Below are 13,251 nucleotides of genomic sequence, written 5' to 3'. Positions count from 1 at the left end.
TTCCTTCCTTCCTTCCTTCCTTCCTTCCTTCCTTCCTTCCTTCCTTCTTCTTTTTCTTAGATTTATTTATTATGTTTACAATGTTCTGACTGCATGTACACTTGCACACACAAGAGGGCATCAAATTTCATTATAGAGATGGTTGTGAACCACCATGTGGCTGCTGGGAATTGAACAGCCCATGCTCTTAACCTCTGAGCCACCTCTCCAGCCCCGAAGCCCACAAGATTTATTTTATTTTAATTATGTGTCTGTGCGTGCGTGCCTGCATATGCAGGCACCTGCAGAGGCCACAGCAAACTCAGGTCCTCTGGAAGAGCAGCCAGTGCTCTTCACTGCTGAGCCACCTCTTCAGGCTAGTCATGTTCCACCTGCCTCAGCTTCCTGAGGAGGTGGGATTATAGGACTTACCACCAAGCCTGGCCATAAACAAGCCTGTAGAGTGTGAATGCAGAGTCCTGTGTGGTGGTATATGTCTGTAATCCCAGATATTTAAGACGAGAGCACAGGAGGATGGTGAGTTCCTGGCTAGTCAGTGGCACAAAGTGAGATTCTGAATGCAGAGACTCTGTCCCAGAGATCAGTCTTGCCAGGAAATTAGACTAACCCTTCTCCCTCCCGTACCCACACTGTCTCTTATCTTCAACCTTCATCTCATGGTGAAAAGAAGCTAATGTATATTCACCCCTAAATAATCTCCACCACTAACTTTTACTTCTAAATTGTACCAAGTAAGAAAGAACAAAGTTGGGGCTGGATCATCTGTAGTGAGATTTGGTGCCCTCTTCTGGTGTGCAGGTGTACATGCATGCAGAATACTGTATACATAATAAATAAATAAATCTTAAAAAAAAATTGTGATTTTAAAAAGCCTACCTGGAGCCAGGTGTGGTGGCTCACAACTTTATTCCCAGCACTTGGAGGTAGAGGTGAATCTCTGTGAGTTTGAGGCCAGCCTAGTCTACAAAGTGAGTCCAGGACAGCAAGGGCTCAGAGAAACTCTGTCTCAAAAAACAAAAAGTAACAACAAACGAGGACAAAAACCTACCTGGGCTACAGAGTGAGTTCAAGGTTAGCCTGGGCAACTCATCGAATCTTGTCTCAAAATAAAGTAAAATAAAATGAAGGTTGGGGGAGGGTGTACCTCAGTGGTACAGTGCCTAGCATGGAAGAGGCCCTAGGTCCCATCCCTAATACTGCAAAAGCAATGTCAAGTGTACAAAATAGAGGGCAGGGTAGGGCTGCTGCCCCCCGCTGGTCTGAACATGAGCCCTTTGCACTGGTGATGCCACGTGGGAAGGGCATCACAGCCGCCCTGGAACGTGCCCACTTGGCCTCACTCCAGAGTCTTCCCCTGTTGTTCTGCCTTTGGATACTTAGAGCTTATGCTCTGGGTGGAAGATTTGAAAAGGTAGGAAGATCTCTTGTCATAGAGCACCTCATCAAGAGAATAGATTGGGTTTCTCTGACCCTCAAACTGTGTCCCCAGGATGGAGGAACACTTGGTAATACCTCTTCTGCTTTCTCCTGGCCCTGACAGAACCAGCTGCTCCGTGCACCTCGAGAGAGCTAAGCGTGACCTCACAGCTTAAGAAACTGCAGGAGACTATTAAGCAGAAAACCAAGCTAGAAATTGGGGATGTTATCCGAGTCAGAGGCTTCGTGCGCATGTTCAGGGAAGAGCGAGAAGTCTGTGCCACCATGCATTGTAAGAATGGGGAGTTTCTGCAGACCAGCTGCTATTCTGGGTGTGTGCTCTGCAAAAGCTTGTTCAGCTCAGAGTCAGACTTGCAAAAGGTTCACAGAAGATTTAATTCTAGTGGGAGAAATTATGTTTAGCATGCTGTTTTTAGGAATACAGCATTTTAAAATTTTATTTTGAAGAACATTAATTAGAAATTAATTGGGAAACAATGAATTACTGAGTCTATACAGTTGGCAAGTTTATCTGGACAGCATTGCCATTTCTGAAGTACTTTGAAATTCTAAATGTCAGTCCATTAAGGCAGGGTGTTCTAATTCTTCAAAAGAGTGGAAATCTCTTGAACACCATTAAGCTCATTAACTTTAATGAAAGTAGCAATTAGAAATAGTTCTGAATCACCCCTTTTACATTGTGCTGACTGGTTTTCAACTGAAAATCTCAAAAGCAGCCATGCTTTTATTCCACACCCAGGAGACAGAGGCAGACAGCTCTCTGTGCATTCGAGGGCAGCTTGGTCTACATAGTGAGTTACAGGCTAGCTAGGGTTATGTGGGGAGACTGTCTCAACAAATAAATATATAAATTCTAAGGGCTGGCTCTGTAGTTTGTCAGCGTAACATACAAATCACTGGTGACAGTCCTGTTCCCACCCTAGATGTGCCTGTCACACATAGGGCATTGCCTTCTCTCTCAGTGGATGGCTGGGAGCTGCTCTGCGGCTCTAGACTGTTGTCCTCAGGGTGATTTGGATGTGGAGAGACACGCTCCCATGTTACTTCTGTGTCATCTTTTTCCTGGGCTGTTAGATAAGGTGGACGATCCAGCATGGAGCATTCAAATCGCGAGGATGCTTGAGCTGCCTGCACTCTACAAGAAAGTGTATGACCAACCCTTCCGCAACCCCACCCTAAGTGAAGAAGAGGCACTGAAGTAAGTTCCTGTGTCACTGCTGAGAACAGGATGGCAGCGGGAAAGCCTAGCAGTGGAACCAGGTGCTGGGGTCAGCCAGGGTACAAATTATCAAATTTCCAACTGACCACAAGGGCTCCACCCTCTGTGCCTCAGTTTCCTCTCCTGGAAAATAAAGGTGACTGTAGCATAGAGGAGGGTCTAGAGTTGTTGTGATGGAAACACAAGTATATTATAATTGGAGTTACTAAAGAATGGAGGGCACACAGGCGAATATTTGGATGATGGCTGAAACTTGTTCAAGTTAGATGAAAATGATAAACTCACAGACCCAGGAAGCTTAGCAAACCGTGACGTGAGAACCATGGAGAAAACTGCACCAAGGCAGATCTCCATCCCCACCGTAAAACCGTGTGTCATCCTGCACCTCCCCACCATCAAACAAGCACAAAAAAACAACAAAAAAAGCTCCCTAGTGGCTTCAAGCAGGGAGGGTGTCTTACTCAGGGTTACTGTTGTTGTGATGAAACAGCACAACCAAAAGCAACGTGGGAGAAAAGGGTTTATTTGCCTTGAGCTTTCACATCACAGGCCATCATGCAAGGAAGTCGGGACAGGGACTCAAAGCAGGGCAGGGCTCTGGATGCAGGAGTAGGTGCAGAGGCCGTGGAGGGGTGCTGCATACTGGCTTTTCCTCCCCATGGCCTGCTCGTTCTCCTTATAGAATGCAGGACCAGCAGCCTGGGGGTGGGTCTTCCCATGTCGGTCACTAATTAAGACGGTTTCCTACAGGCTTGCCTGCAGCCCAGTCTGCAGAGGCATTTGTCCTTTCCGTAGCCGACTATAGCTGGTGTCGGGGTGGCATAAAACTAGCTAGCACAGGAGAGGTACTTTTCATTCTGTCTTTGTAATTTTTATTTACTTTGTTGGGTTGGTGGCAGTGGGCTAGAGAGACAGCTCAGTGGGTAAAGTGATGTTCTGTAAGCATGAGGGCCTAAGTTCAGATCTCAGCCCTATATTAAAGGCTGGGCAGGCTGGTGTGTAAACCTGTAACTCCGGCCCTGTAGAGGATGGAGACAGGACGATCAGTGGGGCTTGCTGTCCTTTTCTTTTCTTTTCTTTTCTTTTCTTTTCTTTTCTTTTCTTTTCTTTTTTTTTTTTAGATTTTATTTGTTTATTATGTATATAGTGTTCAGCCTGCATGTGAGAAGGGGGCACCAGATCTCATTATAGATGGTTGTGAGCCACCATGCGGTTGCTGGGAATTGGACTCAGGACCTTTGGAAGAGCAGCCAGTGCTCTTAAGCTCTGAGCCTCATTTCTTTATCTCTAAATTCAATGAGAGATCTGCAGGTTACCTAGTGTCTTCAAGCTGTGGCCTCTGCATGCACATACCACATACACACACACACACACGCGCGCGCGTGTGCGCTTTTTCTTCCACACTAGAGCATGAGCCAGGACCAAACTCATGCTAGGCAAAAACTCTACCATTGAGCTTTTTTTCCTCAGTCCTCTCTTTAACTTTTTAAACATGTAAATATACTACTTATTTAATAAGTTGTATTTTCAAACAGTACAAACAGTAGGTGTGGATAACACAGAAAGCAGAAATTGTCTCTCAGCGTTACAACCCAGAGGTTACCAGTGTTCTTAGGTTGGCATGGTTCCCTTTAGATGTCTTTGTTCTGTGCATACACAAGCACGCATATCACTTAGATGTTTTGTGGAATTTCTTACCTCCCCTCACAAAAATGCCTCTCCCCTCCATGCTGGTCTTGATCCATTTTTACAATCTATCATGCATGTCTGTCGAGTCATATAATTCCACCATAGGTACACAAGATCCAAAGTATGAATTACTCTATTTTTAAAAAAACAAACAAACAACCCCCCCCCAAAAAAAAAAAAAAACAGACCCTCAAAAACAACAGCAAACAAGCACCGGTATAAAATGGTGCCTCCTAGCTTGCTTTCGGTTTATGCACACCAAAAGGAACAAAGTGATTTTTTTTCTGTAGGACATTTTAAAACTTTGTCCCCTGCAGCAATAAAGACACTTTGGATCTCGACGGCCTCACGTTTTTGTTGAGTGAGAAAGTCAAAGAATTCCTCCAGGAGAACAAAGTGCAAACCTTCTACCAGCAGGAGCTGGAAATGGTGGAGTCCTTGCAGTCCGTGGCCAGTCAGCCTGTGGTTCACAGGGCCTGCTCGGACCAGGTAAGCACAGCGGGTTCTCTGCCTGCCACTGAGAGTGAAGGGCATGAGTGACTGGTGGAAAGAGTCACCGGGTGGACTCCACAAGGGGTGGTTACCGTTCTAGCCTGTGCCTTTTCTATTCTGGAAAGGTCAGTGACCACTAAGAACTTGAAATGCAGCTGGGCCTGCCCTTTTCTGCTCCTTACTTGCTCACACTGCACTTAATGTTTGAGGAGAAAATAATAATAGGCTACGATTGCAGCATCTAGCTGCCAGGACTCACTGAGATGTGCGTTTAAGCTCAGAGCAAATGGAGGTGAGAGAAGATAATTATCCTCCACCCGAGGTGATACCTGAACCAGGGTGTTTAATGACTTGCTCTTTTTTGCTTGGAAAAGGTTAATCTGTCTTGTTGTGGGATGCAACAAAGGCATCAGTCAGGTTTATAACCAAAAAGTGCAAAGAGCACCAGAGAGCTTTCATGTTCCTATTGGTAAAAGCCAGTCTTGCACTCCTAGTGTCCCGGCCGACTGCTTTGGTTGTCTCTGTTTCTATGTTTGTGTGAAATCAAGATTTACTAGAAATTTTGGGTCTAGGCCATCCCTTGTCTTACTGTGCTTGAGGTTTTTCGCTGTCTTGTGTGACTCTTGTATTTACTTTTAAATGAGTCATTCTAGCTTACAAACCATCCTCTGGCCAACTCATCTGCTCTGACTGTGGCTTGCCCCTCACTGTCTTCACAGATATGTAATGTCACTCGCCCTTCATGTTCCGACTGCATCATGTCCCTGTCTGTGATGTCACTGCCACTTGTCCCTGGCAGTCCACCCTGTTATGTCCTGGCCTGTGATGGTCTCCTTCGTTTAAGTCCTGTATGAGTAGAGGCCCTGTCTGTCTAGTTCTTTGCTCTCTACGTAGGGCCTCAAATGGGACTGGATAAAGCAGACTCCAGTTACTTGTTACTGAAAGGAATGATGTTTTGGTTTTTTGTTTAACTCAGGTGATCCCAGAAAGTGACAAGTGTGTTTTCTTCCCATCCTCTTCCACCCTGTCCCTGAGCCCAGGGCTAGTCTCCTGAGCATGCTGAGGCCTTTAGGAGACCTAGATTTTCAGCAAGCAGCGCATCTTTCTGTTTTTCACTGGTAGTACACAGAAATCTGCTACCATCTAAAAGCTTTCATTTTCCATACCCAAGGGTAAGTTCCTGCACATAACCAGTCTCCATTCTGCCACTGTCCTGACCTTTTCTCATCAGCAGCCTGGCTGCTCTGAGTGTCCTAACTTACCCTGCTGCTGGTGGAACAGGCTCCCTCTCACATGGCAGTCCCTCTTGACCCTTGCTTCTTGGATTGTTCACACACCTAATTACCACTTCCTGGCAACAGGCTGTGTGCCCAGTGACCCAGGATATCATACAGAGAGGTGAGGGATAGCATTTCAGAAAACACTCAGGTGGAGAAGGTCATGGCTGAGAGCTTTGTTCTTTGCCAGGGTTGCCTCTAAACAGCCTCGGCCTCCAGCTGCCCACTTCCCATTGGCCTTCTTTCCATTGCGTCATTTAGAAGAAGCCCAGAGGCAAACCAACCTCCTAGGGCTTCTGATGCCTCAGTCTCTTTGCAGTAAGCTCCCTCCTCCTTTGTCTCCTCGCCCCTGTTGCTTTTAAAACATATTTTTGTTTGTTTTTTTTTCAAGACAGGATTTCTCTGTATAGTCCTGGCTGTCCTGGCACTCACTCTGTAGACCAGGCTGGCCTCAAACTCAGAGATCTGCCTCCCAAATGCTGGGATTAATGGCATGCACCCTCATGCCACAACAAGGGTGTAGAGGCCTATGGACAACCTGCAAGGCCATCCTTGTGTTATTTGGGGGCTGAGGGCTAAACCCAGACTGTTAGTGCTGGCAGCAGTGCCTTTCCTTGGAGGCGAGTGCCTTTCCAGCTGACGGTCTCGTAGGTTCTCCTTTTTCTTTTGAGACATGGTCTTGCTCTGTAGTCCAGGCTGTCCTAGAACTTGCTATGTAACCCAGGCTAGCCTCAAATTCAGTTTTTCTGGTCCAGCTCTTGTGTCCTAGGACTTCATGTGTATGCTATCATGCCCAGCTCCAAGGGAACATTAATAAGTAGTGTAAGCCCACCTTCATGTAGAGCCATGATGGCTATTACGAAGTAGAGAGACTTCAGGACCCCCTCCCCCAGGTCATTAGGTTCGATGGGGAAGTTTTGGTGTGGTATCCAGTGCTGTCTGTATATTTAAAAAGAAACAGATACAGTGCTATACTTGTTTTTCTTTGAAAACGATTTCTTTCATCAATTATGAATCAATGGGTCAAATTGCACTGCTTGGGAGGTCAGTGTCACTCAATTGAATCCCACTTAATAGCGCCCTGGGAGATTACAGATGCTCAGGCGATGCAGAAACCTGAGAGCCATGGGCACCTCTGTTATCACTCACAAAAGCTCACTTCCCTTTTTTTCCCTTTCTTTCTTCTTAGCAAATCCAAAAACATGATAAGCAGATCTTGCAAAACCATTGTTTCTCTGACAGCTGGATGAATGCTGAATTTGTTTGGGAATGCAGACTATATATTTTTCAGGAAGCCACCCAGTTCCTGGCCTGAGCCCTAAGTGGCTGCTTTAGTCTATGAGGAATTTTGGTTTCCTGAATCGTGCATGTCTGTCATTGTTCTTTTGAAAATGACAAGCAAAACACACATCTCAGTCCCGGAAGCTGTTAGCTTTTCAGAAGAGACTCCTGGAGATCTTGTTCTCAAGACTGTGGCCTTTAAAACAGGCTAGGAAGCACATCCTGAGGTCATGTGAGCAAACGTCAGTATGGGAAACGATGCTTCCCACATTGTTAGGAGTTGCTGGGAGCCGCCAGTCACAGCTGCAACTCCCTTTGCTCCCGGAGGCCTGCCTTCCTCTTCCTGCTAGCCCAGCCTTCCAGAGGAGGGAGCTGCTGCACATGGGAAAGTTTGCCCGGCCATGTGGAGGCAAAGCTGTGAACAGGCAAAGCTGAAGCACAAACCGGTTACCAAGTGTGACCCTCCAGAGCAGTATTTAGGCCTTGCCTAAATACTGGCCTGCTCAGCTGACACATGCCTAGATTGTGTTGACTCAGCACAAGAAAAGCCTGTTGGGTGAATTCATAAACCAGTCAGTCTGGGGCGTTAGTCTCAGGTGATGGAAGATGAAACTTACTGCTTTTTCTTCCCTGTGCAGATGGAGTTAAAGAACACCACCACTTCCAGTGTTGTGCACAGTGTGTTTAAGAAAGCTATACAACTGCTGCGGGAAAAGGGACTCGTGTTCCAGAGAGATGGTGGCTCTGATAAGCTCTACTATGTAAGAGGCCTGCAGCTTAGTTCCCCTTCGCAGCTGCTATTATAAATACAGCTATGCTTAGGGATACCTGATTGTCTCTAAAATAACCATCAGGGGACAAGTAGAGGTAGATGCAGCCTAACTCTTTCTATCTCACAGTCTAACTCTTTCTCTGCGTGTGAAACTGTCTTCCTCTGTAAGGCCACGATGACCTTGAGCTCATAATCTGCCTCCACCACTCCATAGCTGGGATTGTAAGCGAGTGCCCCAACACCCAAGCATGCTGCCTTTGAAACCTAATACCCTTCTAAATATTCATCTGTGTGTTGACGGGTGTATAATGTACAGACATGTCCCTATGGCTTTTTGTTCTAGTGAAGGGGCCAGTCTTTCTCAGAGAACTCCTCACCCTGAGAACGGCTGGCCAGGTGATGATGGACTGGGAACTCCTGCACACTGCGGCGCTCACTGGCATCCCGGCCCCCCTGGCCTCCCTCCCTCCCTGCCAGTAGAGCTCCCATGTTGTGGTGACCAAAAGTGCCTCCGGGCACTGCCGAATGTCCCACCACTGTAGGCAGGGCTCAGCACTTCTCTGGGTACCATGGTCCATCCCACCACCTTGTGCCTCAGCACCTGTGGGTCTGCCTCACTCTTTCTGACCATGAGTATTTACCAGAGCTTTCTAGTCATTCCTTTGTGACAGACACTGTAGTGTTGTGTGACTTCTGCTGTCAAACAGTGTTCCCCGGCCCTCTCTACGCAGCTATCTTTGACAATATTTCCAAAAAGGACTCAAGAAGGAGAGTTTCAGGAGCCAAGGACACCTAGTTAAACTGCCACTGCAGCCTTGCTGGCAGCCTCCCCTCAGAGTGCTGGCATGGCTGCTTGTTTGCCTCATTCTTTTCAAGTTAAATGTTTGTCTCTAGCTGCATACCTTTGATAGTGGAGGCAAGAAGCTAAGAATGGGTTTCCTGGAGCCAGCTGTGTCCACAGCAGGGCTGTGGCCTTAAGAGTGAGGTGAATCAGCCAAGTGCAGTGGCACACGCCTGCAATCAGGCACTCAGGGAGGCAGAGGCAGGCAGATCTCTGTGAGCTTGAGGCCAGCCTGGCCTACAGAGCAAGTCCAGGACAGCCAAGGCTACATAGAGAAACCCTGTCTCAAAAAAAAAAAAAAAAAGAAAGAAAGAAAGAAAAAAATAAGGTGAATCTGCTGGAGACAGGCTGGTGGGCCCTATTGCTTTCAGCCTCACTAGAGGTTTAGTTATTTAGTTAGCAGGGCATTTCCTCTTTGGAGAGACTTTTAAATTATTATTATTTTAATTTTAAGTAGGAGGGGTTTTCTGTGGTGTTGAGCAACCTGTGGGAGAAGTAGTCTGGAATACCGTGAGTGCTGTGCTGGCCACTTATCCAGGGATGGGAGGCTGAGTGGGACATGGTGGCCATGGTCACACCAAATAGGGAAGCTCAGGAAGAGTCCTCGTGGAGACATCTGCCTCCTTTTACTCTTGGTTGGCTTCTGTGAGGGTCTGAAGAGAGCAAGCCTCCGTGGAAGCACAGGGCCTCCGCAGCTGCCAAGGGCAAGGTGTGTCAGGGCTGGGTACTTCCTCCTGTGAATCAGCAAGAGCTGGAAGGAGTAGTCAAACAAGAATAGATTCATGTCCCCTTCTGGGACTGACCCTTCCCTTCCACTCGGGCCTGACTTACGGGTTACCTTCCTCCTGAAGCCCTGCTGGGGATGTAGTTATCACAGTGCCCACACCTCTGTTTGCTCCCGTGTTTGATTTTTATTCTAACCTTGTGGGTAGAAGGTCATCTGGGTCCTGCTATGTAAATCAGGTTGCACAGGCATTCTTGGGCTGTCTCTACCACTCAGTTCTTCAGTTATGTTGACATGCCTAGGCTCTTCCTCCTTCCTTCTTCCTCTTTTTTTATACTTTTTTATACCTTCCTTCTGTCTACCACTTCTTCTTTCCTTATCTTCCCTTCTCTTCCTCCTCCTCCTTTCCTTTGTCATATCCCCCTATCCTCTCTCCTCCCTCCTCTCTTCCTCTTTCTTTTCTTTCCTCTCCTCTCCCCTTTCTCTTTTGTTATTAGATTTACTGCTGGGCCTGAGGGTAGTTGAGAAGGAACCGGGTATCTGCAGACAAGAGCAGGGAGCTGTTCAGTAGATAAGCTAGCATCTCTATCTTGCTGGCTTCCCCATGCTCATTTCTTCTTTAATTCTTTCTTGTGCTTAGAAGAAGAGAAGCTAAAGAAGTGTAGGCTGGGGACTGGACAGAGGGGAGGGAGTGGTGGGATGAAGAGTGGAGGCTTTGAGCATTTGGGCTCCCTCATACCTACCAGGCAAGTAAGAGGACCTTAGTGGGTGGGCTCCAAGTGCAGAAAAGGAAAATTGCTTTTTCAAGGCACACAATTCCAGTTTTATCTTCCTTTCTGGCCCCAACAAATCAGCTCTTCAGAGTGAGCAGATGCTTGGGGACAGAAGTGAGCCGCAGCAAGCCACCAAGCATCAAAATCACATGGCTCAGGGAGGGCGTGTGGTGGTTACAGAATCTGCATATGCGCCTGGAATGCTGGTTTTGAATTCTGAGTGACGCACTGCAGTGTTCCCAAACCACGTTTTCTCTCTGCACTCTCTTTTCTAGGTAACCAGCAAAGACAAAGAACTGCACCAAAAGATCTACCAGATCATTAAGGAAGACTGTCAAAAACCAAATCGTAAGTGTGGTGAGGTGCGGGTTATGGTGAGCTGCTGCATCCAGGGTCCCTCCCCAGAACCAGACAGAATCAGGAAGGATAGTTAGGGCTTCTGTCCCCCCTCAGCCTCAGTTTCCTCTTTTTTAACTTTAACACACGTTACTTGGACTTTAGCTGGACAAAGGAGTCAGCATTGGAGCTCTTTTAAACCCTCGTGGGGGTTCTGATCCTGTAGGGGCAAGCTGGAGGCTAGCAGGTAAGCCCCCCAGACTTCTGATACACTGAAGTGAACCACCACACTCACCTTTGAGGTGAGCTCCTGGACCCCAGCTTTTTAGTCGCATTGTTTGTTGTCCGTGCTTACCACTGTCTTTGAACATGGACTTGACATTCCCCCTCATTTCAGCCATCAAGGCCTTATAGTGTTAGACAGATGGTTCTAGAGATTACATCTCTGTGAATAATGGAATCCAGTCCTCTTGGAAACTGATGCCGCATAAATGAAATGGCTTAGAAAATACCCTGGTTTTGTGGAGTTAGGTTGTCCCCTAGTGGCTGGACACTCAAACTGCAGCTAGTCCGACAAGGTGCATATCATTTCACATTAATTACAAAGAAAACAGGAGTCTTATGTTGTGTCTTTATGAACGTGTCAGTCTTCAAGATGACTTTTCAGAGCCTGTCTCTTGCATATGCCAACAACAAATACTTAGATAGACATACTCCTGGAACGGAAATGGCTGTCACTAGCCACAGGTCCCCCAATCCTGTTTTCTTCCTCTGTGGAGAAGTCATTGACTCCTTTTAGACCCAGACATTCAGGTAGAGTGGGGCCAGGTCATCCGTCCTGTTGCATAGGGCTCAGTGAGATCAGAGCCTAGTGTGGTGTGACAGCCAGTGTCTGTTGTATTAGTGAATGAATTCAGAACAGTAACCATAAGCAGGCATGGTGATATGGACATCATGGTGATGTGGAACCCAAGCCCTGGGACGGCTGAGGCGGGAAGACCAAGTGAGTGAGGTCAGCCAGGGCTAACATAGTGAGATACATTCTCCTTCTCTCCCTTCCCTGCCCCTCCCTTTCCCCTTCCCTCTTTCTCCTTCCCCATCATGTGAGTGTGTGTTTGTTTGTTGTGTGTGTGTGTGTGTTTGTTGTGTATATTGTGTATGTGCATGGAAGCCAAAGAAGACTTCAGGTGTCCTGCTCCATCCCTTGCTGTCCTAGTCTCTTAAGACAGATTTCTCATTGAACCTGGAGTCTGGCAGCCACCATACTCCAGCTATTCTCCTGTCCTTACCCCCCTCCACCTCCTCATATGCGCACAGTGCTGGCATTACAGGCTCACATGCAGCCATGGGGATTGGAGGTTTGAAAACTCAGGTCCTTGTTTTTCCCAAACAAGCCATCTCTCCAGCCCACAAGACTCTCAGAAAGCAAAACCACGCAGGCATCCTTTAGTCAAGAGGAAGCCTATCTGTCCACTGCCTAGGGGGAGTGCTTTGTGAAACCCTCTGCTGAAGAGGGGAGGCGGTGCTGTGATCCCAGTATACCATTCCTCTGCTCCAAATCCCAGGCTCCTCCTAGCCATGTTCTTGATTGGTATACGTTGGGACTGAAAAGCGTCTAGCATGGCACCTGTAAAGTAAATGAAAGGGGTCCACATTTCCTTTCTGGGAAGGACCTACAGCCTGGTGACCAGAGCCACAGTAAGAATCACAAGTTTTCCTGGAAAGATGGCTCAGTGAGTAGAAGTACTTAATGTGGAAGCCTGATAATCAGAGTTCACATCTCTGGGACCCACAAAAAATTTAGGTTCAGTGCCATACATCTGTGTTCTTAGCATCCCTATAACAAAATGGGAGGCAGAGTTGGAAGACTCTCCAGGAGGCTTAGGGGCCAGCTAGCCTGGAACATATAGCGTGCAGCAGAAACCAACAAGGTAGATGGCAAGAACCAACTCTCAGATTCATTTACATGCCATGGCATGTGCATACCTACATACACACACCAATAAAAACAGTGACAGGTTTTATATATACTCACTAGTGAGCTCCTTCCTGGGCTAGTGGGCTGTCAGGGTGGATAGGCTCTTCCACTTGGTCTGTAAGGAGTGAGGGGCCCCTGCAGGTGCTCACGGCAGGCGGGGAAGTAAACTTCGAACAGGTGAGAATGAAAACTTGATAAAGAGTGACATTGTTGGGGCAGGGGAGAGATGGCTCAGAGGTTAAGAGCACTGGCTGTTCTTCCAGAGGTCCTGAATTCAATTCCTAGCAACCACATGGTGCCTTATAACCATCTATAATGAGATCAGGTGCCCTCTTCTGGCATGTAGGCACACACGCAGGCAGAATATTGTATGTATAGATAGGTGATAGATAGATAGATAGATAGATAGATAGATAGATAGATAGATAGATA

At 47.1% G+C, this 13,251-nt stretch overlaps 1 protein-coding gene across 2 annotated transcripts in view; it reads left to right on the top strand.

Moving 5' to 3' along the window:
* The window catches only part of Stn1 (STN1 subunit of CST complex), a 35,788-nt gene that overhangs the window by 18,252 nt on the left and 4,285 nt on the right, over positions 1-13,251 (top strand). Inside the window, exons 5-9 of one of the 2 annotated variants that reach the window (XM_055629969.1) lie at positions 1,541-1,708; positions 2,512-2,635; positions 4,663-4,834; positions 8,034-8,156; positions 10,781-10,853. In XM_055629969.1, coding sequence (XP_055485944.1) covers positions 1,541-1,708; positions 2,512-2,635; positions 4,663-4,834; positions 8,034-8,156; positions 10,781-10,853 — 660 coding nt within the window. The remainder of the gene's footprint in view (positions 1-1,540; positions 1,709-2,511; positions 2,636-4,662; positions 4,835-8,033; positions 8,157-10,780; positions 10,854-13,251) is intronic. The other variant, XM_055629970.1, reaches the window with a different exon arrangement.

Source organism: Psammomys obesus, unplaced genomic scaffold, assembly GCF_907164565.1.
Source record: "Psammomys obesus unplaced genomic scaffold, mPsaObe1.curated_primary_1811, whole genome shotgun sequence".
NCBI lineage: Eukaryota > Metazoa > Chordata > Mammalia > Rodentia > Muridae > Psammomys > Psammomys obesus.
This window is presented reverse-complemented; position numbering and strand designations above follow the sequence as displayed.